This window comes from Notamacropus eugenii, chromosome 7 (assembly GCF_028372415.1).
Source record: "Notamacropus eugenii isolate mMacEug1 chromosome 7, mMacEug1.pri_v2, whole genome shotgun sequence".
NCBI lineage: Eukaryota > Metazoa > Chordata > Mammalia > Diprotodontia > Macropodidae > Notamacropus > Notamacropus eugenii.
The window spans coordinates 35,298,519-35,326,278 of record NC_092878.1 but is presented as its reverse complement, the minus strand read 5'-3'; the positions used below and the strand labels follow the sequence as shown (position 1 = coordinate 35,326,278).

At 40.4% G+C, this 27,760-nt stretch overlaps 1 protein-coding gene across 6 annotated transcripts in view; it reads right to left on the bottom strand.

The window, feature by feature from the left end:
- The window catches only part of SERPINA6 (serpin family A member 6), a 76,222-nt gene that overhangs the window by 13,013 nt on the left and 35,449 nt on the right, over window positions 1-27,760 (bottom strand). Inside the window, exons 1-4 of one of the 6 annotated variants that reach the window (XM_072624385.1) lie at window positions 22,017-22,182; window positions 21,171-21,367; window positions 16,858-16,928; window positions 1,553-2,199 (exon numbers count right to left, since the gene is read on the bottom strand). In XM_072624385.1, coding sequence (XP_072480486.1) covers window positions 1,553-2,180 — 628 coding nt within the window. In that variant the 5' untranslated portion in view covers window positions 2,181-2,199; window positions 16,858-16,928; window positions 21,171-21,367; window positions 22,017-22,182. The other 5 variants (XM_072624384.1, XM_072624381.1, XM_072624383.1 and 2 more) reach the window with 5 other exon arrangements.

The following is a 27,760-nucleotide window of genomic DNA, read 5'->3' as shown; positions in this document are numbered from 1 at the left end:
ATGTACAGCCATCTCTGCCCTTGTGTAGCTCACAGCTTAGTAGGGGATATGATAGAAAGACAGACAGACAGATAGGTAGACAGATAGATAGATGGACAAACAGATGGACAGATGGATTGACTGATGGATGGATGAATGGATATAGAGATTACCAAAATATTAAGTAGAATTCAATAGATTTTTGAGCTGGAAGAGACTTTAAAGATCCTTTAGTTAAGCTCTCTCAATTTATATATTAAAAAAATTTGAAGTTCAGAGAGAATTAGTGATTTGCCAAACGATGTCATGTAGGTAGAAAGTAATAGAGCAGAGATTTGACCTCAGGTCCTCTGACTCCAAATGCATTGTTCTTTCTATTACATATATGACTGAGAGTAGCTAGGTGGTGCAGTGGATAGAGTGCAGGGCCTGGAGTCAAGCAGACTCATCTTCCTGAGTTCAAATCTGGTCTCAGACACTTACTAGCTATGTGACCCTGGGCAAGTCACTTAATCCTGTATGCCTTAGCTTCTTTATCTGTAAAATGAGATAGAGAAGGAAATGGCAAACCACTCCAGTATCTTTACTAAGAAAACTCCAAATGGCTCACAGAGTCCGATATGACTGAAACAACTTAACATCAGGATGAAAGAGATATAAAATAAAGAGTTTTCTGAGGTCAGAGAGGGAAAATACATAAGCAGGGACGACTTTGTGGGAAACGTGGTATCTGACTTGGAGTTATAAGTGAACTTTGGAAAGAATTATATGAGATGAAATCAGCAGAATTGAATGCAACCTTTTATGACTATGCCCCTCCCATTCCTTCTCCTCCAAAAAAAGACAGTAAAGAAGGGAAAGGAGGGAAGAGAAAGGCCAGTTGTGAATTCAGCTGTGGTATATGGAAACGGCATTGAATTTGGATTAGAAGGCCAGGTTTTCATCCTAGTTTTGCCCCTTACAATCTGTATGAACAGAGTTGTTTCCATGTTGTCTGTCCCATTAGCCTGTAAACTCCTTGAGGGTATGCACTGTGTTTTCACCTTTCTTTGTATCCGCAGAACTTAGCAGAGTACCTGACACACAGTAAGTGCTTTAAAAATGCCTGTTGACAGAATATTTGATCTAAGGCAAGACATCAACATTTCTTAACCTTCTTCATCTGAAAAATTCATGTAGTAAGTAATATTTGCACTATTTACAGCACAAGAGTTACTCTGAGGATGAAATAAAATAACTTTGGTGCCATGCTTTTTAGCCCTAAGTCATTAATATACATGGGAGCTCTCATTATTATGGATAACTGTATCAAAGTAAGATTTGTTCAGTTATTTCAGCTGTGTCCAACTCTTTGTGACCCTATTTGGGGTTCTCTTGGCAAAAATGCCAGAGTGGTTTGCCATTTCCTTCTCCAGCTCATTTTATAGATAAGGAAACCAAGGCAGAAAAGGTTAAGTGACTTGCCCAGCTAATAAGTATCTAAGACTAGACTGGAACTCAGGCCTTCCTGACTCCAGGCCTGGTGCTCTATCCGCTGTCACATCTAGCTGTCTATCAAAGTAAGGTATTTTACCTTTAAAGAAAATGTAGCTGATCAAAAGAAGCATGGTATCGCTATCCAGTTCCTTGAATAAGTGATCAATTTTCCCCAAAGTTTTATTCTTGACAAAATCGTTGACCTGTTTCGTGGCTCTGGTTGAATTTTGAAAGTCTGTAGAAAAAACTTCCGCATTATAATAGTGCTTTATTTTTGTCGGGAATGTCTTGATAGGTTCTATCTGTGAGTCAAGAAACAGGACATTTCCCATGTTCATTTCCAGACCAGTATCTGAATTGTTGAACAGATGGATGAGATATTGAAAGCCTTGGTGGATTTCCAAATCTGATGTCTCCGTGAGGTGGAATCCCAGACTTTGCAAGAGCTGAGTATGTGTGGCTGACCTGGCCCCGAGGGACAGCATGGCCAAGGACATGGAAATACTCACTGGGGAGATGAAAACATTTCTGTCTGGGGCTTTTGATATTAAATTCTTGTATAAGCGAAATGCAAAATCAGCATTCACTGGTGCCAACCTCCGGTGGGAAGGATTTTCTTCCTCAACAGTGGGTTCTTGGGGATAGGGGTCTTGGTTGCCAGGATGGGAGACACAAAAACTGAGGACCGAGAGAATGAAGAGACACTTATTCAGGATGGAAGTCATTGTCCAAGGTGACTGCGTCCTGTAAAGTTAGGAAAATTTGTTAGAAGCAGTGTGAAATAGAGGAAATAGCATTAGGTTTAGAGTTAGAGGCGCTGGGTTCAGATTTTGAATCTGTCACTTATTGCCTTTTTTAAATTGGGCCTTGTCTCTGGGCCAAAAATGGGGATTTGGATTAAAGTGTTCTCTATGGTCCCTTCTAGTTCTGAATCCTATGATCCTACCCAGTGTAACTTCTGAGAAAAGATCTTCTAGAATCCAGATGGAAAAGTTGCCAAGAGATTATTTAACGTAATCTCTTGAACACTTCATATTCTACTTCCGTACTTTGTCATTCAGTAGTTCAGTGGCGTCTGACTCTTCCTGACCCAGTGGACTACAGTGTACCATGCCCTTAAATACTGCCCATAAGGTTTTCTTGGTAAAGATACTAGACTGGCTTGCCATTTTCTTCTGCAGTGGATCACCTTTTGTCAGCACTCTCCACTATGACCTGTCTGTCTTGGGTAACCCTGGATGGCACAGCTCAGAGTTTTATTGAGTTACTATGTATGCCCCTCCTCCATGATCCAGGAGAGGACTTGAGTACTTACTGCTAATTTATGTCACATTTATGGTGCATGTAACTAGCGGGGTGGCCTTAGGAAATCCAACTGAATTCGTCAGCTCTCTCTTGTTTCTTTGCGTATCAAATGGGGACAATAAGTCCCGCCCTTCCTCCCTAACAGACAGGTTGTGAGGATGAAATGAAGAGGTGGGGGAGGGAATAAGCATTTACATGACACCTCCTATGATCTAGGTGCTGTGCTATGTGCTTTGCAAATATCATTTCATTGGATCCTCACAACCCTACAAGGTAGGGGCTGTTATTATCCACATTTTACAGTTAAGGAAAATGAGGCACTGATTAGGTTGCTTGCCCAGGGTCACTGAATCCTGCACAGAGATTGTAAGTGTCTGAGGCTGGATTGGAGGTCTTCCAGACTCCAAGTCCAGAGCTCTATCTACTGTGCTACCTTGCTGACCCTGAGATGAGATAATTGAAATAAAAATATTTTGTAAATTTGAAAGCAATAAAAAAAAACCCCAACATATATTGTTGTCATTATTCTTATAAGAAGGCAGTATGATTTAATGGAAAGTGGGATGGGCTTGAATGCAGAAGTCCTAGGTTCTGCAACTCCATTGAGTTTAGTAAGCCATTTATTAAATGCCTGCTATGTTTAAGGCACTCCAACAGACTCTGAAAAAAATGAAATCATTCTTGCACTTATGAAGCTTATATTCTATTTGGGTGGAGGAGCTCATGACTCTGAAAGGTCTTCTTATATAACTGTGCATACCCTCTGACCCAGCAATACCACTACTAGGTCTATATCCCAAAGAGATCAAAGAAAAAGAAAAAGGACCCACATACACAAAAATATTGATAGCAGCTCTTTTTTGTAGTGGCAAAGAATTGGAAATTGAGGGCATACCCACCAATTGGGGAAAAGTTGAAAAATTGTATATGATTGTAAGGGAAAATTATTATGCTATAAGAAATGACAAAGGGGATGGTTTCAGAAAACCTGAGAAGACATATATGAACTGATACAAAGTGAAGTAAGCAGAATATTAACAGCAACATAGTTATCCCTTCCACTTTCACAGGGGTTAGGGGCACAGCACCCCCATGAGCTAGAAAATCCATGTAAAAATTTTGGTCCTCCCTCTGTACCAGAGATGAAGTCCGAATTATCAAGTATTACAAGATAAAATATATAGATAGCTTGTAATACTATCCATATATTTTAGACATTTCTGAATTTCTAAACTTTTTCTGTGTCATCTGCAGACCTCCACATGTTGGCTTCCACAAAACTCCAAAAAAATTCCCACTTAATTTCTTATGTTGACTTGGGATACATCAAAACTGTGATGGGAAAAGTCATGATGTGGAAAGGATAACCGTTTGTAATCATGATCAACTGTGAAAAACACAGCCATTCTGATCAATACAATGACACAAAGCAATTACAAAGGACTCATGATGGGAAATTCTACTCATCTACAGAGAGAGAACTGATGAACCAAATGCAAATTGAATTTTTTCACTTTATTTTCCTTGCTTTTTTTGCAACAGTTATTATGGAAATACATTTTGCATGGTTTCACATATATGATCAGTATCAGATTGCTTGCCTCAATGTATGGGGAAGAGAAAATTTGGAACTCAAAAAATTTTTTTAATGAATATTAGAAATAAATTTTTTAGAAAAGAAATAAAAGCCATTTTCAGAAGGTGATATTTGAGCTTAGTAAAGTTGAGTGTTGAAGGAAGTCAGGAGTGTCAGGAGGAAGAGCTGAAGGAGGTCATTCCAGGCACAGAGCAGAAGAAAAGCCTGGAGATGGAGCACTGTGTGTGAGGAACAGAGCAGCAGAGTGGAAGCAGACTGGAAATATAGGAAAAGGGCTAGTTGGGGAAAATATGTAAAGGTCAAACAGGACTTTAAACTTGTTCCTAGAGGCAACAGTAAACCATTAGAGTTTACTGAAGCACCAGGGAGTGGGGAGCAGGGAAAAGGTGACATGGTCAAACTTATGCTTTCGGAAAATCATTTTGCCATGTGTTTGGAGTTGGATTTGGAGTGAGGGAGAGACTTGAGGCAGAGAGAGGGCTACTACATTAGTTCAGGTGAAAGGTGAAAGAGTCTGAACCCCATCACTAGTGGCTATGTGAGAGGAAAAACGAAGACATATCCAAAAGATGTGAAGAAAAAAATATACATATAGCACACACTATGGCATGTATGTAGAGTTCACCATGTGCCACTTAGCACTATGCTAAGCATTTTTATAATATTTTTTCTCTCACTTGAACCTCACAACAACCTCGAGAGGTAGAAGCCATTATTTTTCCCATTTTACAGTTGAGGAAACTGAGGCAAATAAAGCTCAAATAACTTGCCAAGGAGCACACAGTTAATAAGTGTCTGAGGCTGTACTTGAAGTCAGGTTTTCTTGACTGCAGGTTAGTGGCTCTATCCACCAGATGCAGGTAAAAACAGCAAGATTTGACTATAGATTAGTTGTGTTTTGTTTAATGACAACTGGCTGGGCCACTGCATGCTCCCTCTCAACTAAGGAGTGCTTCTCAACTCTGAACTCATGAGTTCTGGATTCACACCTAAGGGATCCTGCTCATATCAGAGAAGGGACAGGCCCCTTTTCTTTTTTTTTGTGAGGCAATTAGGGTTAATTGACTTGCCCAGGGTCACACAGCTAGTAAATGTCAAGTGTCTGAGTGGGGATTTGAACTCAGGTCCTCCTGACTCCAGGACCAGTGCTATTCACTGTGCCACCTAGCTGGCCCTCAGGGCCCTTTTCTTAAACTTTTTGGATCTTAAATGGAAAAACCATAACTCAGAAAGTCACTTAAGTGACTCCAACAATGCCACACAACTAGTGAGTGGCAGAGGCAGGATCTGACCCTAGGGTCTTTGGACTCCAAATTCAGCACACCTTTCCAATGTACCCAAACGGTCATTTTTCATGTAATTTGATTCATTTCTGATTATTTTTGAGCTCCATGTGCCACTTCCACAATATTCACCTCCAAATGGAGCAGAGCCTAGAACGATGGATGGAAATACTGCCTGGAAGAGCTGTGATGCAGAGGTGGCCTCCAATTCTGTCCTACCAGTGACATGACAGGGGGTAGCTCTGCCTGGTCCTTGCCAAGGACTAAACTGGGGATGGAGGGTGAATCTGTGTGGTTCTCCATTCATCTCATGGACTGTCATGAGGATTAAAAAAGATGATGCCTCTTATCTCTTTTTGTGTCATAGTTAAGAATCTCTGCTAAAGGAGGGAAACTCTTGTGTTTAAAGACAGCATAGATAATGAAATAAGCTGAACATTAAATAAATATGTGCTGAATGGCATAGCATCTAAATACTAAAAAAATAAGCTAACTGAATAACAGGATGGGATAAATAGTTTTAAAAAAACACTTTATGAACTGAAATGCCCGCTATAAATCTGAATTGTTAATAATATGATTTGTAATCTGTAAGGGGCTATATAAGTAACAACTGTTACATATATGTATATATGTATACATGTATATACATACATGTATACATATAGATATTTCAAGTCTGAAAAGGCTGTACTAAAACTATATGTGCATATATGGACACACACTTCTTATATGTATATAATGTATGTTCATGTGTGTATATGTATGTATATATATATATATATGAAAAGTCAGAAATGTGGTCAGGAATAATAATAATTTTGTTGCTAAATATTTATTTAAAATCAATGTTATTTCATTATGCTGTCTTTAAGCACAACTGTTTCCCTCTCTTAAACAGAGTTTCTTAACCATGACACCAAAAAGGGTCAAAATCTCCTTTGATTCTCATGACAGTCCACAAGGTGGATAGAGAACCACACAATTTCACCCTCCTGGCCCCCGTTTAGCCCCTGGCAAGGACCAGAGCAGCGTTATCCCCGTCAAGTCACCAACAGGACAGAACTGGAAACCACCTCTGTTGTTGCATTTATAGAGCATCTATATTACACTTCAGGATTTTCAAAGTATTTTACAAATGTTATCTGATTTTATCTTCCCAACAACCCTGGCAGGTAGGTGCTACTATTATCCCTATTTACAGATGAGGAAACTGAGGCAGGCAGAGTTGAGACTGGTCCAGGGACACACAGCTAGTAAAGTCTGAAGCAGGATTTAAATTCCGGTCTCCCTGACTCACAGGTCCACTGCACCATCCAGCTGTGTCTAGATAGAAGAAAGGCAGTGACCTTACCTCCCGGGCTTAGCTTTTCAATTTTCTTAGTCTACATAGCAGACAATGAAGCATGTTGATTCCCCAAAAATATTCTAAGCAAGAGGACCCGTAAACCACTCTGCAAGTGCTAAGTCTTGCCTAACCGCTGAGTTTGATGGCACAGAATCTAAAATTAGGAATTAAATGGAAAGCTAAAAATTCCACAAAATTATAGTTTTTAAATATCACTATTTTATATTTGTTAATTTATTGGCCCCAAAGAAGAGATAAGAGAATATGTTTCCTTCCCTTCTTTGTAGATGTGGGAGGGACTATGGTTATGGAACACTGCATAAACTCTCAGACTTGGTTGATATGTGGGTCAATTTTACTAAATTTTCCCCCTTTTAATTCTTTGTTATAGAAGATGTCTCTCTGGATAGGGAAAGAAAAGGAGGGATACACTGGGAAATGAAAACGCTGCAAAGCAAATGACATCATTCATTTGGTAAATGTCTGCTGAACTGAATTGGTAAAGAGGTATGAATGGGTTGGACGAGTCGCACTAGTGAGGAGACTGCTACAATAAGAAGATCACAGATGCACTGAATTATTTAAGTATTTTTGTAACTGTCATCAAGTTTTCCTCTTTCCCCAGCTCTACAGATACTCTCCTTAGACAATGTAACGGACCTTGTCTATGTGAAAATGAAATTACTGAATTGCTGTTACTCGGGTGCACGTTTTGGGGGAGTTTTCTTTTAAATTCACCCTTAGCAGAGAGAGATTGAATTGAGTCATGCACATTCTTTCATCCCAGCCCCTCCAACTGGCATTGTGAGCAAGTTGGCTGGGGCTAGGCATGTGTCCTACCATTGTTAGAGAGAATTTATACACTAGTTATTAATTACACAGATCAATAAGAGTTCAAATTTATGTGAACGCTGTAGAAAGTTACATCTTCCTGACCATCTTATGAAGTAGTTAATGCAAATAGTATCACCATTTTGTAGGAGAGGCCAAGAGAGGAGACATGACTTATCTAAGATCACACAGCTAGTACATGACAAGACTGGGACGCAAACTCAGGTCCTCTTACTCCAGGTCTTGCTCTCTTAAGAAATACACAGGAATGAGATCTTGGAGCTTTTAAAATCCCTCTAAGGGACTTGTTCAATGCAGCCTTCTTGTCAACTCTTCGCTGGGTGCAGCTTTGGGACCCGGATATCTAAAATCTCACCCTGTGCCCCCTGAAAAAGAAAGAGATTCATTCTTTCTGACCTTCTAGTTTTACCTAGTTGAAGAAAGCAAGGGCAAAGAAGGATGAGGCAGGGTTACCTTGAGTTGAAGTTTTCTAAAAAAGTCAGAATTACTTACAGGCCAGTGAGGCAGCCCCTGCTCTGGGTGTCCTTGGCGTCTTCTCTGCAAGCCCTACAGGGATTCTAGAAGTCTAGTTACCTGGGCATCATTATGTCTTACCTCTAACCACTTCATTTTTTTGGAGCTGGTTAATGTTTACTAGGGCATCTTAATACCAAAGGTCGTTCCTCCTCCCCCTCCCACCACACCTCCCATCACCCCAAGGCTATAAACATTAACCAGTGCCAAAAAGAGCCAGTGCACCAGCTAGACCATTATCCCCCCACCCCCACCTCCTGACATAACTTTGCTTTGAATTTTCTGGGATCTTTTGGGGCTTAAGTAGCAAATGCCATGCTTAAAAGACCTTGGAAGCTAGCAAGAGAGATTTGTTTGATACATTCCCAAAAAGACCGTATTTAGAACATGGAATAGCAACAAGAATAATAATTAATAATCATAGCTAACAGTTATATAATTATTTAAGATTTGCAAAGCACTTTACACATATTATCTCATTTTATCTCACAACACAACCCTGGGAGGTAAGTACTATTGTTATCCCCATCTTACCTGTAAGAAAACTGAGATAGAGGTTAAGTGACTGGGGACGGTCACGCAGCTAGTGTCTGAGGAAAGGTTTCCACTCAGGTCTTCCTGACTCTAGGTCCACTGTGCTACCTAACATAACAGCTCACTTTTAGCGTCTTTGCCCAAAGATTCATGCACGTCAAGACACCACTCCAAGATGTCATTGGTGGTCTTCAAAAGGCCAACTATGTGCCATGCACTAAGCTAAGTGCAAGGGATAAAAAAAAGTGTTAAAAATTAAGATGAAAACGCCTGCTCTCAAGGAGCTCATAGTGTAGGAAGGGAGACAACATAGAAACAACTGTGTACAAATAAGATATGGGTAGGGTAAACTGGGTGACTAGGTGGTGCAGTGGAGTCAGGAGGATATCTTCATCAGTTCAAATCCAGCCCCAGACACTTACTAGCTGTGTGACCCTGGATAAATCACTTAACTTTGTTTGCCTCAGTTCCCTCACCTGTAAAATGAGCAGGAGAAGGAAATAGCAAACCACTCCAATATCTTTGCAAAGAAAACCCCAAATGGGGCCGCAAAGAGTCAGACGTGACTGAAAAACAACCCAACAATGAGTTGTGTTTTCCTTCATTCATGAAGAGGACCATGACATCCAGATGATGACATGACTTACAGTTGACTTTAATTTGAGTGAGGAAGGGCTGTGCAAGGTCACCAGCCTCACCTTCTCCTCCAGAGTCATCTGAGTCCAGTGGCCTGATAACTCATCAAGACAACTGGAGATGGCTCAGAATACAATGTGGGACCCGGGCCATTTTAGGCTAAGGTCTTATCAGAGTCTCACTTTGTGAGATACACCCATTCAATGAATAGGCCTCTTTAAGTAGTTACTCAAGGGATGGCCCCTTTAAAAAAAAATCAAACTGGGAGGGGAAGACCCTCAGGTTTTCTGGGTAAAAGAGAAACAGTTACTATTTAGTAGTTATAATGGATAAATTAAGGGTAAGAGGGAAGATGCAAGCATTGAGGGGGATAAGGAAAGGCTAGAAGATGGGATTTTGGCTGGGACTTGAAGGAAGCCAGGAGCCAGAGATGAGGAAGAACATTCCAGGCTTGGGGAACACTTAGTCTAATATCTTCATTCCCGTGCATTTGCCTATTTTTCCCCTATTTTTCCCCTAGAAGACCAGCCTTTCTTATGAATACTTATGTCCTCTAAGAGATCATGTCTCCAGAGAAGTTCCATTACCTTTCTATGACTTTAGAGACAGCAACAGCTTACATGATCACCATCACCAGGATGCAGGGAGTGTGGTATAGTGACACCTGATGGACGCACTCAGAAGAGACTTGGTTGGCTTCAAGCCCTGCTTCTGACTCTTGCTTGCAGTGGATAGAGTGCAGGGCCTGAGTGAGGAAGGTCTGAGTTCAAATCCGACCTCAGACACTTACTAGCTGTGTGACCCTGGACGAGTCACTTAAACTTTGTTTGCCTCAATTTTCTCAGCTGTGAAATGAGGATAATAATAGCACTTCCTGCCTGGGGTTGTTGTAAGGATCAAGTGAAATAATAATTATAAAATACGTAGCACAGTGCCTGGTACTTAGTAAGGGCTAGGTGGCACAGCCAATAACGTGCTGGGCATGAAGTCAGAAAAATCTGAATTTGACTCCTGCCTCAGACACTTACCAGTTTTATGACCCTCAACAAGTTACTTAACCTTTCTCTGCACCTGCCTTCCAGGATTATCATGGGGATAAACTCAGATAATATTAAGAAAGTACTTTGCAAACCTAAAAGTGCTAGCTACTGCTATCACCATTGTTATTATCAGTATTGCAATACATACCTCACAGATGTCTATGATGATCAGACAAGATAGTATGTAAATGTGAGCTACCTGACAAACATTCACAGAGAGCTTCAACTATCTTTATATAGCGTTCTCATTCTCCTCGAATATTCTGAGAGCACTTTGGATGTCCTCTGCCTCTATCACACACTGTGCAGTGTACTTCATTTGTGTATGACACACCCTCCACACAGACTATAAGCTCCTCGAAGGCAGGCACTGCGCAACTTTTCATCTTTGTGTCCCCAGCACCTACCACCATACCTCAGAAACTTCTCGAGGGCACGGTCTGTTTCATCCAGTCTTCGTATCCCCACTGCTTAACATAGCACCTTGCAAATAATGGATGTTTAGTAAATATTTGTGGATTGAAATGTTCGTAACAGATGCTCAATAAGAGCTTGCTGATCTTCATGACTTTCCAGTAAGGCAAGTATGATGGGCAAGTATATTTTGTCATAGGTCATAGGATTATGGATTTAGAGCTGAAAGGACTCCCAGAGACCAACAGGCCAAACCTACTCTTTCCACATATTAAAAAGGAGTTAAAGTGATAGGGTCACAAAAATAACAAGTAACAATGCCTAGAGGAGAATCCAGTTCTCTGACTCCCTACTGTTCTTCCTTCTTTCCCTCCGTCTTTCTTCTCTTGTTCATATGTATGGTTCCGTTTCCAGGGCTTCCTCCAGCTCTAATGTTTCATGTATTCTGCATTCTGTGGTTCTATGATTCTAAGGCCCCCTCTAGCTCTAACATTCTATGTTCTGTGTTCTAACATTCTATTTTCTAAGTCCCATTCTAGGTCTTGCATTCTATGGTTCTATGATTCCAAGGCCCCCTCTAGCTCTAACATTCTATGGTCTATGTTCCAGCATTCTATTTTCCAAACCCATTCTGTATTCTATGACTATTATTCCCAGGCCCCTCCCAACTCTAATGTTCCATGCACCATGTTCCAGCATTCTGTTTTCTAAGTCTCATTCCAGGCCCGGCATTCTATGGTTCTATGATTCCAAGGTCCCCTCCAGCTCTAACATTCTATGGCTCAGTGATTCTATGATTATGTGAGAGACATTGAGACTTTAAGAGCTCTATGAACTCTTAGAGATAAGGGCCCCTCTACCCTGTGTTTGCAAGGAGCTCCATGCTGCTTCTAGTCCTAATAGATTTTGGTAACTTCTAACAACTTGATTCAATACCAAGGACGACTTCAGTCTCTGTCCAACAAACTTGTACCTGCTTCAAAGTCTCTGTTGTGTTACTGCCCTCCCCTCCTACCTGGTCTAAAACTCTCACCATTAATTACATAATTTGATATAGTGAAAAGAATAAAGACAGGAATCACATGATCTGGATTCAAATTGTACCTCTGATACTACCTCAGTGACCATGAGAAAAGCATTCATTTCTCCAGGGCCTCCATTTCCTCATTTTTTAAATGAGGAGGTTAGACTTGATAATAGCTAGCATTTATACATAGCATTTTAAAATTTGCAAAGTGCTTTGCATATGTCATATCATTTTATTCTCACACCAACCTTGGGAGGTAGTGCTATTACAATCCCAATTTACAGATGCTGAGGCATACAGGTCAAATAACTTGCTCAGGATCACAGAGCTAGTAAGTGTCCAAAGCAGGATTTGAACTCAGATTTTCCTAACTCCAAGTTCAGTGAGGTCACTTTCAGTTCTATATCTAGCTATCACAGGTATTACCTATTATAATATACATATATTATAATATCTATCATTATCAGGGATTCTTCACCTTCCCGTGTTATTTATCCCTTCAGCAGTCTGGTGAAAGATGAAATATAATTGTCAAAATTTTTAAAAAGCCAAACAGCTAAGTTCATGAACGCTAGGCTGTCCTATATCTTTCCCCCTTCCCTCCCCAGAAATGGATCTCATTAAATGGATCAAACAATAAAAGAAAGGGGTATTGTCTCCAGGAGGTCCCAGACATGGTGCTATAATACAGATGATCCATTCTCCAAGATCCTCTTCTTAAATGACAACATATATTACAGCTGGCTTGGGGCCTTAGGCACTAAGAACATTAGCCAAAAGAGACCTGAATGCAAATTGTGGCTCTGTCTCTTGCTGTGTAAGTAGGACTCAGTCACCTACTGCTTTGAGACCAAGTTTTCTTATCTGTAAAATGAGAATTAATCAATCAAAAAAAGCATTTGTTAAATGCTCACTAGGATGACCATAATAACACTGCCTACCTCCCAGTGTTGTTGGGAAGAAGATACTTTGTCCCTCAGTACAGTAGACAGAGCACTGACCTTGGTATCAGGAGAACCTGAGTTCAAATCCAGACTCAGACACTTACTAGTTGTGTGACTGTGGGCAAGTCACTTAACCCTGATTGCCTTTAAGGAAAAAAAAGGAAAAGCAGAAAATGGAGGCCCAACGAAGACGCTTATTGGCTGGAACAAAGTCACCTGGTGAGTTGGTAACCAAGTTAGAAACAGAACTCAGTCCAGTACATTTTCCACTCCAGAAGTTCTTATCCTTTTTTGTGTCTTGGACAGTCTAGGTGAAGTCTATGAGTTTAAATGCATAAAATACAATACAGAAAATTATAAAGGAAATCAATTATATTGAAATAAAGTTATCAAAATATTTGTTTTAAGTTCAGATTCCAGATTAAGAAGCCCTACACTAAGCCATGCTAATGAAATACACTGATGTATTAATAATGGCTTAGTAGATGCTTGGAAAGTAAGATAATTGAACTGAAGTGAGGGCCTAAAGAAGGAAGTAGGAAGAGCATTGGCATCCACTACAATGCCTCACATAGACACAGGAATAGAGATAAGGGTGGAACCTGTGGCTTGACTAGGATAGGGACCTCCCAGATGAGGAAACTCCCTCTACCAATGCTGAGCAGCACTTTCTCTACCACTTATAGTCCTAGAGAATTATCTAGAGCAAAGATGACAAGGGCCTATGGCCCTAGGCAGCCCACAATATTCCAGAGGGGGCCCAACCTAGTTTAAAATGTGATTGGAAAATATTGAACAAACTAAACCAAAATACAATAAAACATAAAGTAACACTGCATTTTAAAACTAAGCCCATCTGCAACCCACAGGGATCCTTATGTACCATTTCGTGACCCCTGTTTCTATTTGGATTTGACACCATTGACCTTGAGGTTAAGTGAATTAATTGCTCAGGGTCACACAGCCAACATGAATCAGAGATGAAACCTGAAGCCTCACCAGCTCTCTGTCTACACGCTACGTCACGTTGCTTCTCTGTACATACGTAGTTGTAACAGGAAATTTAACCCCTGACATACACAGGGGGGCCTGCCATCACAGGTTCTTGGATCTGCATTTATAAAAGGAAAGACAACTTTTGAGAGGTAAACAATCCCTTTAATCAAGCACATGTATCATTCACTTAGTTCAGGGGAAAAAATTAGCACCATGAACTTCAGAAAAAATACAGACCTACATCACAGATCAACAAAAAATTATCTGACTATACATACATAGTTACCAGAGAGGGAAGCACCAACATCTGGGTTTTCAAAAGTGGAGGGTGAGGGGGGAGTGGAAAGGAACCTTGAAACCAACTCATCTAATCCCCTCATCTTACCAAGGAAGAAAATGAAGCCCAGAGAAGGTCAGTGATTTACCTAAGGTCACACAGGTATTGGTCAACATTACTGTTGCCTTAACAGCTGCTAGAGATATGATAGTCTGAAATTCAGCCTCTTCTTTTGCCCCGAATCGACCCTCCATGATTCTGTCAGGTCTCTCCTGGCATTTGTCTGCCTTGTTGTTAGTCTATATGCAATGATTTCTTCAAGGGGCAGGGCGAAGGCTTTTCCCACTGTGAAGGGGTAGGGTTGTGCCATGTGAAGACAGACTAATCTATCTTTTCCAACAGAAAAAATTTCTGACAGAGCAAACAAAGCACATCATTTCAAGCTCTGCTGTTTGCCCACTGATGCTGGCACTGCCTGGGAAAAGCAGAAGGCCCTGTGAATAAACACTTTTGAAGTAAGCATTGGGTGTTTGTGTAGTGAGGCTGCAAACAATTCTGGCTATTTTCTCCAAAATCTTTGTTTTGAATTGTTGTTTGGTCATTTTGGTTGTATCCAACTATTCATTGACTCCATTTGGTGTTTTCTTGGCAAAGATACTTTGGAGTGGTTTGCCATTTCCTTCTCCAGTTCATTTTACAGAAGAAGAAACTGAGGCAAACAGGATTAAGTGACTTGCCCAGGGTCATACAGCTGGTACATGTCTGAGGCTGGATTTGAAGCCAGGAAGGTGTCTTTCTGATTCCAAACCCAGAGTACTATCCACTGGGCCACCTAGCTGTGCTCTCTGAAATCTGGATACAGCTAAATCTGAAGATCTTTGGATTTCAGAATCATAAAGGGCATGGGAAAAGGCTTTAAAGCTGAGATAATCTGGTCCAATCCCCTCATTTTACAGAGGAAGAAACTGAGACCTAAAGATGGGAAGTAACCTAACTTGGGTCACATGTTTAACCTACAAAGCTGAGATTTGTCTTCTGCTTGCAATTCCAGGGACTGCTCTTTCCATTGTGCCACAGAATCACAGCAGGACTAAGGGAGACCTTAGAATCACCTAGTCATAGAATTTTAGAGTTAGAAGGGGCCTTGGAATGATAGAGCCATAAAATGAGGACTGGGACTGAGAAAATAAGATATTGGAACATAGAGCATGGAATGTCATAGAATAGAGAAGGTCTTGGAATGATAAAATCATAGAATGTCAGACCTAGACTGGGGCTTAGAAAATAGGATGTTGGAACATAGAACAGGAATGTTAGAAATGGAGAAGGTCTTAGAATGATGGAACCATAGAGTGTCAGACCTAGAACAGGGCTTAGAAAATAGGATGCTGAAACATAGAACAGGAATGTTAGAAATGGAGAGGGTATTGGAATAATGGAATCATAGAATGTCACACCTGGAATGGGGTTTAGAAAATAGAATATTGGAAATGTTAGAGCTGGAGGAGGCCCTAGATTTTCCAAAGAGTTGGAATTCTAGTTCCCTGGGTTCCTTCTTTGCCCATTATCAGAGTGAGACCTAGTAATAGTGAATAGAAGCTATGGTCATCATAAAGGAGAGGAGGGAGAATGAGAGAAAGCATGGCATATGTCAATAAGAGGGCAAAATAAATAGAGGTCATTTGAGGAATGCATTTTTTATACCCCTGAGCTACACTGACCAGGCTGATAAAGAGTGATTAGGGGAGGCAATGGGTGGGAAACAAAAGGGTGGTTCCACCAGCTGTTGCTAAATATAACTTATAAATACTTACTTCAATCACCCAGGAAAAGACAGGAGGTTGTTCCTCCTTTTCTCTAAGCTGTTCCGCTATTTTTTTTTTTTTTGCTTCCACCCCCACCCCCAACCTAAGGCTGCTCTTGATTGTCATTTCAACCTGTTTCCACTGGTATAAAGATGGGTTCATTTGTGTGCATTAGTAGAGGTGGCACTGGTGGTGGTGGCCTAGGGGAGGCAAATAATATAATTTTCCCAAATTTCCCAAGAGAAGAGCCCTGTAATCCCTCAGGGAAGCAGTGTGTGTTTCAGTGGAGAAAACCTTGTATTTAGAGTAGGAGAAGGGGAAGAGGAGGGAGTGAGCATTTATTTTTTTCAAATTATTTATTTTTTAGTTTTCCAAGTTTACCTTTATAAGATTTTGAGTTCTAAATTTCCTCCTTCTCTCTCTTTCCCCCTCTCCAAGACAGCATGCAATTTGATATGGGTTAATATATTTTCATATTAGTTATATTGTAAAAGAAGAATCAGAACAAAAGCGGAAAACCATGAGAAAGAAAAAAGAGAAAATACAATACTTTAATCTGCATTCAGACTCCACAGCTCTTTCTCTGGATGTGGACAGCATTTTCCATCATGAGTCTTTTGGAAATGTCTTAGAACTATGCATTGCTGAGAAGAGGTAAGTCTATCAAAGCTGGTCACTGCACAACGTTACTGTTACTATGTACAAGGTTCTCCTGGTTCTGCTCTTTTCACTCTGCATCAGTTCATATAGGTCCTTCCAAGCCTCTCTGAAGTCTTCTTGTCCATCATTTCTTACGGCACAATAGTACTCCATTACATTCCTATACCATACCTTACTCAGCCATTCCCCAGTTGATGGACATCCCCTTGATTTCCCGTTTTGGGCCACCACAAAGAGAGTTGCTACAAATGAAATAAACATCCATTAAGCACCTACTATGGACCATGTTCCATGTTAAAAACTTCACAATCATTATCCCATTTGATCCTCAAATCCTCGGGGAGGCACGTGCTATCATTATTCTCATTTTACCTTTGAGAAATCTGAGGCAGACAAAGATTAAGTGACCTACTCAAGATCACAAAGCTAATAAGTGTGATTTGAAATCGTCTTCCAGGCTCTAGTCTCAACGGTCTAGGATCTTCTGTTGCTAATGAGTTGTGACTTTGAACATGTCACTTTCTCTTTGAGAGCCTCTATTTCTTCATCAATAGAATGAGAGTTTGAACAGGAAAATGTCTAAAGGGCTCCAAACATTCCATGTAGCAGTATTCTCCATACCAAAGTCTCTACCACCTCCAGTATTCTGTGTTAGAAACCTCTATCCTCTCAGGTCCCTTTTAACTCTACTTTTCTGTGATTCTAGAACCTACTAATGACATAAGCTGGGTAGGGAAGGGTTATAGACATGTAGAATGAGATGGGCAACATCCTCTTCTCTTCAATGAGACCCTGAATGGAGGTTAGGAACAAAAACAGAGTAAGGAAATTCCAGGCCAAGGCAAGAAAGCATTCCTAAAGCATGTTTGCCTTCAAAGAAATTTCTTAGGTAGGATGACTGGCCTTCTACCTACTTCACAGGGAGTTATCTAAACTACCAAGCTTTACAAAAATGGAAACTGAGTGCTGAGATTTGTGCTCCAGAGCCTGATCTTCTGCCTGAGTTCTAATATTTCCTGACTATTTCACCTAATAACTCTGAGTAGCCTCAGTTTCCATATCTACAAACTAGGGATAATAATAGTTGTATGCTCTGCTGCCTTCTACTTAACTCCATAAAACTTTATTCTGATGTCTAATCATGGTTTAGAGGTCACTCGGGACTCTCCAAAATTATGCTCACACATCATAACTAGTGGACTCTCTTTTATTGCAAAGATATTGAGTATGGTCCCAGTGGAAAACTGAATCTGCTGTCAAAAGACCAGCCCAGAAAATTATAGAGAGGCTCATCACCATCCTAGTAGCTATTAAGCCATGAATTCTTTGGCCAAGGGAACCTATGAAAAAAAAGGAAAGATTTTTAAATGGCCCTTATTCTTGTGTGGTTCATTGTAGAATGGTGGGGAAATGGTCAGCATAGATTGAGAAGCAAGTAAGTTTTCGGCTGTATGTGTGACTTGGGGCACTTCAGTTTTTTTCATCTGTCAGATGGGGGTAATGGATCCCTGTTCTTCCTTTCTGAGGAAAGAAAGAAGTAAACGAGCATTTATTAAGCCCCTACGCTGTGGTATTGGGCTAAACGCTTTACAAATATTTTTCTTTTCATCTTCACAGCAATCCTGGGAGGCATAGGCTATTAATATCCCCATTTTACAACTGAAGAAACTGAGGCAGATAGGGACAGTTAAGGCACAGAGCTAGTATGTGTTTGAGGCTGGATTTAAACTCAGGTATTCTGGACTCAAGTGCTCTATCCACTGTGCCACCTTGCTATCTCTGAAAGGAAAGTTATAAGTCTCAAATAAAACAGGAAAAGAACTGAAGTCAGAAGCCATGGGTTTGCCCCTCACTAACTGTGACTTTGGGTAAGTCATTTCCACTCTCTGGGTTCTAATTCATTCTTCTCATATGAGGGGGTTGGACCATAAGACCTCCAGTGTCATTTCCAACTGAGTCTATGAATCTAATAGCTTTCATTTCTAGAGCATGTTAAGGTACACAAAGCACCTTCCTCACAACAGCCATGTGGGAATCAGGAGTATGGACATGCTTCCAAAACTTACTGCTCTACAAATGTGAAATGTCACCTTTACAGGAGTTATATGCAGAAAGAGCCCTCGGGCCTATTTTTCTCCTAATAACAAGGAAAATATGACCTACAAAAACGCCAGATTTAGATGGATTAAATTCAGTGGACGTGATTTCTAGTTATCTACACGTTGTGTCCTCCATTAGAATGCGAAACAAACCCTAATGGCTAAGACCTTGGTTTTGCTTTTCTTAGTATCTCTAGCAATTATCACAATCCCTGACAAACAGTGTTTCAAAACGTTTGTTGATTGATTAATCAACTATTGACAAGTAAAGTGCCCGGCATTTGTTTTTGTGACAGGGTAGATGATTTTAGCCAGGAAAAGTGTGTTCCTAGTCATAGCATCCAAAATTGCCAGAAAGAAGGCTCTACTGAAATGAAGATTTCTAGATCTGAGAGGTGCCCAGATGGTAACAATCTTAAGGATCTCAGTTATCATCAATAGTCAGCACTTGCCTAGGTGGTGCAGTGGATAGAGCACCAGTGCAGGAGGCAGGAGGACCTGAGTTCAAATCTCACCTCAGATACTTGACACTCACTAGCTGTGTGACCTTGGGCAAGTCACTTAACTCCAATTGCCTCATCCTGAGTCATCTGGTCACTGCATTCAGATGGCTCTGGAGAAGAAATGAAGCTGGTGACCTGCACAGCCCTCCCTCACTCAAAACAAAGTCAAGTGCAAGTCATGTCATTATTTCTGATGGCATGGTCTTCTTCAGCAACAAAGGAGGAGCACACTATGTACCACCAAGATCCACAGTTTACTTCTGAACATGGGAAGGCTATCTTGCTTTCTTGTCTAATCAAGATAGTGCAGGGGTCAGGGGGGCAGAGAATACCTTCAGAATAAGTCTGAAAACCCATTGCCAATGGGACTGGGTCTTTGTTTTGCAAACACCTGTTCTCTTTTTTCTCCCTGGACCCTGTGTCTCCCTCATATTCCTGTTTGTTTTTCATATTTAAATGTTTCCCTTATCCCTTAGTTCTCAGTAGATTGGTATCTCCCTGGGAAAGAAGGTTCATATAATTCAATAACTCAATTCCATTAAGTAATCATCCAGTAAGCATCTCTTCTTTACAAGGCCTTGGGGAAACAAAGATGAAAAAAAGATGAAAGTCCCTGCCTTCAGAGAAGTTATAGTCAACTAGGCTTGGGGGGAAGAGGAAAGAGATGAAGCAAGCTCAGCACAAATGCTCATCTTGAATGCGGCCTTTCCTGATTCCCCCTGCTGCTATGTTCTCCCTCCAAAATAATGTTGCATCTATCTTGTATGTGGGGAACTAGGTGTGGCAGTGGATAGAGCACCAGGCCTGGAGTCAAGAAGACCTAAGTTCAAATTCAGCCTCAGATACTTACTAGCTGTGTGACCCTGAGTAAGTCCCTTAACTCGATTTGCCTGTTTCCTCATCTGTAAAATGGAGAAGGGAATGGCAAACCACTCCCATATCTTTGCCAAGAAAACTCCAAATGGGGTCACAAAAAGTCTTACACAACTGAACACTAATTATTTTGTATATATTCATTCGGTATGTATTTCTGTAACGATAACAATCACTTCTCGGTCCAGGAAAACTGGAGCACAGATCTTCCTATTCCTGTCCACTAAGAGGCCCCTCTCAGTTTCAGGGCCATGAACATAAACTGGGTTCTAAAAACCCATTCATTAAAGAAACTCAAATTCTCATACTTTCTAGATTTTTACGACCCTGACCTAAAGACCTGGGATGTTACTTAAAACTTAGATTTACTATGTTTTCAGAAAGGAGGTAAAGAATTACTCAGGCACAATGTAAATTAGGTGTGGGACAGCTATCTATTTCTCCCATACAGAAGAAATGCTTACCACAAAAGACCCACAGGTATGCATCAAAAAAAAAAAATTAAATAAGCAGTATTAGTAACTACTTATAACTACTATTATGCTCCCCTGGGAGGTTGATATTTAAAACACCAAGAGATAAGCAGTTTGTTGGACATATAAATTGACATTTCACAATTCACCTGGGCTCTGTACTGTCCAAACAATTCACTCTATGTCCATATCTTCTGGCAAGTTTGACCAGGACCTGGGCTTACCATTCTTCTGATGGTTATATTTTCCAAGAAGTCTATAGCAATTAGCAAGGTTCCCCTAGAAGGGCAGCCAAAACTGACTGAGCAACTAGGATCTCCTAACCCTTCAAATTCAAAAGGTTGCCTTAAAGGCTAGAAAATTCTACTCATCTACCTTTGGTGTCCACATGTTACTCAGCTTTTACCTCTGACTCCAAGAAACTGTAGCAAACACAGGGGCCACACTTTGGTAAAACAGTCTTGACAGATGGTCTAAACCAGGCTGAGGATAACAAAGAGACCTCAAACCTGTTGGTAAGTTAGGGAGATACCTACCCCAAACATGTGAAGACATCCCCCAGTAGAATGGGTGGAGGAGAACAATTTGTTCAAATAACGAGGAAAGTGACTGAAGCAAGTGCTGTGGAACACTTAGAGGTTGGCCAGACATCAAAGATGCCAAGGTCATCCACTGCATCCCAGGCCATCACCAGCCATCTTGACTTTTGTCTTGCCACTGGGCTTCAGCAACTCTGGAAGAGAGAGTGAAGCTAATGGTGACTTCGTACAATTCTGCCTCACTTAAATCTAATTCATTCAGGAGTCAAGACATCCCCTGTGATGTCACTGATCCTCTTCAAAAACAAAGGATGAACAATAACAGCTCAGCAAACAAAACAGAAGATTCAGTCAAGGCCCCAAGGCCCAAGCTCAGGCTCACATTAAATCAACATCTGTGCATTAGCTACTCAGGGACAGCAATTCACCACTTCTGGAGTGAGGAAAAGGAGACCACACACTGTACTGAAGGAAGAGAGACAAAAGGGACAAAGTCATTCCCTTTTTAGGTCCACTGAACCAACAGTTTTTCCCTATTTGGTGCTCAAAAGGGAAATGTTTTGTCTTCCCTAAGGGAAGATCCTTCAGCATGACTCACGCATATCCTTGACCTTGCATTAATTTCTAACAGAGTGCCTGTTGGTGTTTTATTGATGCACAGAGCTAGAATACTGAATAGTCATCAGGAGAAAACTTGATGTTATGAGTAAGAAGTTGTATGTAGAAATCATTCATATAACATAAGACACATAATTTTAAAAAAATAGCTAGGTGGTGCAGGAGATGAAGTGATAAATTAATAGTCAGGAAGACTTGGGTTCAAATCCCAACTCAGATACTTACCAACTGTGTGACTCTGGGCAAATCACTTAATCTCTCTTAGCCTCAGTTTCCTCATCTGTAAAAAGGGGATAATAATAGCACCTTCCTCCCAGTGTGGAGGAAGCACTTTTGTAAAGCACTTTGCAAACCTTAAAGTGCTATTAGCTAGATATTATTTTTTTTATAATTTGTCATTTTTAATGCAGTTCATATCACATAAAACAATTCCAACTTTTGGTCAGGTGATACTTCTTTTTAAAGCATTTACAATATAGGCCGCAAACTTATTGTTGTTGGTCTAAAGTCCTAAGCCTAATAGCTTAATTTTAGACTTAACCTCAGATGTTCCCCTACCAACAATCTATAATTTAATAGATCTGGTATTAAGCTTACAAACCTTTTGACTATAGGAAATTGCCACTAAGAGTAGGGACATTGCAGGGAAACAATATCTCCCCAACTTTATGTCAGTTCCAGGCAGGAGTAGATTGTCAATTTGCATTCAGTCAGGCTTCAAGTCTGCCAGGTGTCAGTGGGGAAACTGAGTCAGGAGAATCCTACCTCAACCCAGGCTGAACAGCCACTCTCCCACCCATGTCTTGGTCTGAGTGAGGGACATGGAAAGTTGAGCTAACGAGAAGGGCAAAAGGGGATTCATTAGAAAAGTGGCTCTGATAATTTGTTCATTTGGTGCCAGGGATGAGTTAATGTTAACAAGGCTGACATGATGCTGGCTTACGCAATCTCTGTAACAGCTCTCAACCCATTGACTGCTTTCTACTGTTCCTCCTAGAGATGGATAGTGGCACCATGATATGCCCTGAGTCAAGGCTAAGGATCCAATTTTAAAAATGGAAAAGCAACTAAACTTCTTCCTCATAATCATCAATGTGAGGGAAAAGAGTGGACCCTGGACTAAGAGTCAGAAGATCTGGCTTCATTTTCTGGCAGTCAACTGGTCACATCAACTTCATGAGCCTGTTTGCTCCTCTATACAATGTGTACAATCCTATTTGTAATCCCTACATCACAGGACTGTTGTGAGGGAAGCAGGCCTATAGTAAGGTAGATTACCATGTTTCTCCTAGGTGGCATAATAGAGGGCAGGATCTAGAGTCAGGAAAACTTGAGTTTGGATCCAGCCTCACTTATTTACTAGCTGTGTGACTCTGAACAAGTCACTTACTCTCTGTTTGATTTAGTTTTCTCATCTTTAAAATGAGGAAAATAATAGCACTTACCTCCCAGGATTATAAGTATTAAATGAGCTAATAATTGTGGCGTATTCAGTGCAATGCCTGCCCATAGTAAATGCTATCTAAGTATTATCATTATTATCATTCTCTGGCATTTATTAAACATCTTCAGTGCCTAGGAGATAAAAAGAAATACAAAGATAGATTTTGGTTTCAGGCTTAGAGTCTAAATGAAGAGACAACACTTCGAAGTAGTCAACGAACATCAGAAAGCAGCAGGCGCTATGAACCAGAAACACAAACATTTCAAAATACAAATAATGTGAAACATGGTTGTATAACCACGTAAACCTCTATAACATAGTTTTAAAAAGGAAATACATATGTTAAAAACAAAACAAAATTGCCCTATTTGTTTTGTCTTCTATACTTTTTGATTTTCTTCTGTGCAATTAAAATTGTCTTATTGACGGCCCTTTTAAAAATTTTATCAGTGTCCACAGCAATGTGTGTGTATGTGTGTGTGTGTGTTTGTACAGTACAAGGAAGGGTTCTTAATCTGTAATCCATGAACTTTTGCATTTATGTAAATAGCAGATAGCTAGGTGATACAGTGGATAGAGCACTGGACCTAGAGTCAGGAAGACCTGAGTTCCCAACATGACTCAGACACTTCCTAGTAATGTGACCTTGAGCAAGTCATTTGACTGCTATCTGCCTCAGTTTCCTTATTTGTAAAATGGGCACAATAATAGCACCTACCTCCAATGGTTGTTGTGATGATGAAATGATTTAACATTTTTAAAGTGTTTTGTAAACCTTACAACTGTATAAATGCTACCTGTTACTATTAATGTTTTTAAAAATGCATTTCAATACATTTGATTTCCTTTGTAATTCTCTATATTTTATTGGGGGTCTTTTAAAAACCATTATTCTGAGAAGAGACCTACGTGATTTCACCAGACTGCCAGAGGGGTCTATGAAACAAAACAGAGTTAAGAACCCTGGTCTCCAAGTCAGAAAGACCTAAGTTAGAAAGACCTCTATCTCATCCAGGTTCTGTGTCCTTGGGGCAAGTCATTTAACATGGTAGCAACATAGGCAAGACTCCAAGACTGATAACTTTAGAGAGGGAAGTTTCAGTTGAGTGATGAGGTCAGAAACTACTTGGTTGATGGTTAGGAAGAGAGTGAGAAGAGAGGAAGTGGACACAGGAATGTAAAGAAGGCATTTTGCTGAAAAGGAAAAGAATAGGTACTTTTCTATGAAATGGAATTGAATGAATACTGATAATAATAATTTAATTCTGTTTTGTGGTTCAGTTATTCAGTCATGTTCACCTCTTCATGACATTATGGACCATAGTATGCCAGGCCCTTCCGTCCTCAATATTTTCTGAAGTCTGTCCAAGCCAATTTCCATTACTTCCATGAGACTATCTATCCATCTCATCCTTGTTCCTTTTGGCTTCAATCTGTCCAAGCAGTAGATTATTTTCCAGTGAGTCCCATTTTCTCATTATGTGGTCAAAGTATTCAAGCTTCAGCTTCAGTATTTGTCCTTCCAATCAATAGTGAGAGTTAATTTCTTTAAGTATTGATTTGAGCTTCTTGCTATCCAAAGAACTCTTAAAAGTTCTCCAGGATCATGATTCAAAAACATTGATTCCACAGCAATTAGCTTTCCTTATAAGTCCAACTCTCACAGTCATACTTTAATACCAGAAAAAACAAAGCTTTGACTGTTTTTTAATATAGTGTCCAGATTTGCCATAACCTTCTTTCCAAGGAGAAAGTGTCTTTTAACTTCATGGCTGCAGTCACCATCTGCAGTGATCTTTAAGTCTAAGAGAATAACATCTGACACTGTTTCCATTTCTTCTCCCTCTGTTTGGCAGGACCAGATGTCATCATCTTAGTTTCTTTAATGTTAAGCTTCAACCCAGTTTTTACACTCTCCTCTTTCATCCCCATCAAGAGACTTCTTAATTCTTTACTTTCTGCCATCAGAGTGGTATCATTTGCATATCTAAGATTGTTGATATTTCTCCTAGCAACCTTAATTCTGCCTTTTGAATATCTAGCTTGGCATTTTACATGATGTACTCTGCATATAAGTTAAATAAATAAAATGGCAATATAGAGCCCTGTCACACTCCTTCCCCAATCTTGGACCAATCAATTGTTCCACATTCAGTTCTGATTGTTGCTTCTTGACCCACATACAAGCTCCTCAAGAGATAAGTAAAATGATTTGTTACTCCATCTTTTTTGATGACTTGTCAAAATTGCTGTGAAAGTCAAAGGCTTGGGAGGTGGAGCCAAGATGGTGGAGTAGAAAGACACACATATGCGGGCTCTCCCCACACAGCCCATAAAATACCTGTAGAGAGGGACTCTCAACAAATTCTAGAGCAGCAGAAGTGGAGGACAACAGAATGAAGATTTCCAGCCCATGGTGACCTGAAAGGGCCACAGGAAATGTCTGTTGCACCAGACGTGGAGCAGAACCTAACTCAGCCTTGGCTGCACAGTGCTGTGCGGCTCTGGGAGGAGGACACCTCGAGTCGCAGTAGCAGCGGTTCGCAGATCCCTCAACTCAAAGGTGCCAAAGGTCAGTGACAGGGTTTTTTCAGCTGGCCAGGAAGGGAGAAGGGCCTTCCCATAGCTCTGGCCTCAGGCAGCGGCCACAGAGGCCACATAGGGCAGGCGGCAGCAGTTCCCACAGCAGCTCCTACAGCAGCCCGCATCTATTGTTGGATCGTAAAAACCCTGGAGGCACTGAGCAGCCCATTCTTACCTCAGCCCTGTGTAGAGCCCCTAAGGGAGCTGATCTTTATCTCACACTGAATGGCGGCCCTGCCCCCACAGCCTGACTGAATCTCAGTGCTGGCTTGGCAGAACTGGAGACCAGGTGGCTGTGGAGAGGAAACTGCTTAAGATTCTGGACACAAAAATCTCTCCCTGATCCCAGACCAGTGTACATGCTTGATTGTACCACCTTGGGGGAACTGACATCTTATAGATTCCCAGAGTATACTCTACTCTTGACAAAGGACCCAAAAGTCAAGTAACTGGTTGGGAAAATGCCCAAAAAAGGGGAAAAAAAATAAGATTATAGAAGGTTACTTTCTTGGTGAACAGATATCTTCCCCCATCCTTTCAGATGAGGAAGAACAATGCTTACCATCAGGGAAAGACATAAAAGTCAAGGCTTCTTTATCCCAAACATCCAAAATAAATATTCAATGGTCTCAGGCCATGGAAGAGCTCAAAAAGGATTTTGAAAATCAAGTAAGAGAGGTGAAGAAAAAATTGAGAAGAGAAATGAGAGAGATGCAAGAAAATCATGAAAAGCAAGTCAACACCTTGCTAAAGGAGACACAAAAAAATGCTGAAGAAAATAACACCTTGAAAAATAGGCTAACTCAATTGATAAAAGAGGTCCAAAAAGCCCATGAGGAGAAGAATACTTTAAAAAGCAGAATTAGCCAAATGGAAAAGGAGGTTCAAAAGCTCACTGAAGAAAATAGTTCTTTCAAAATTAGAATGGCACAGATGGAGGCTAACGACTTTATGAGAAAGCAAGAAATCACAAAACAAAACCAAAAGAATGAAAAAAATGGAAGATAATGTGAAATATCTCATTGGAAAAACAGCTGACCTGGAAAATAGATCCAGGAGAGACAATTTAAAAATTATGGGACTACCTGAAAGCCAGGATCAAAAAAGAGCCTAGACATCATCTTTCATGAAATTATCAAGGAAAACTGCCCTGAGATTCTAGAACCAGGGGGCAAAATAAATATTGAAAGAATCCACCAATCACCTCCTGAAAGAGATACAAAAAAAGAAACTCCTAGGAATATTGTGGTCAAATTCCAGAGTTCCCAGATCAAGGAGAAAATATTGCAAGCAGCTAGAAAGAAACAATTGAAGTATTGTGGAAATACAATCAGGATAACACAAGATCTAGCAGCTTCTACATTAAGGGATCGAAGGGCGTGGTATAGGATATTGCAGAAGTCAAAGGAACTAGGACTAAAACCAAGAATCACGTACCCCAGCAAAACTGAGTATAATACTTCAGGGGAAAAAATGGTCTTTCAATGAAATAGAGGACTTTCAAACATTCTTGATGAGAAGACCAGAGCTGAATAGAAAATTTGACTTTGAAACACAAGAATTAAGAGAAGCATGAAAAGGTAAATAGCAAAGAGAAATCATAATGGACTTACTAAAGTTAAACTGTTCACATTCCAACATGGAAAGACAATATTTGTACCTCTTGAAACTTTTTTCAGTATCTGGGTAGTTGGTGAGATTACACACACACACACACACACACACACACACACACACACACACGCACACATGCACGTGCATGTGTGCACACATGCATACACACATACACATAGAGAAAGAAAGAGACAGAGAGTACTGGGTGAGCTGAATAGGATGGGATCATATCTTTAAAAAATGAAATTAAGGGGTGTGAGAGAAATATATTGGGAGGAGAAAGGGAGAAATGGAATGGGGCAAATTATCTCTCATAAAAGAAGCAAGT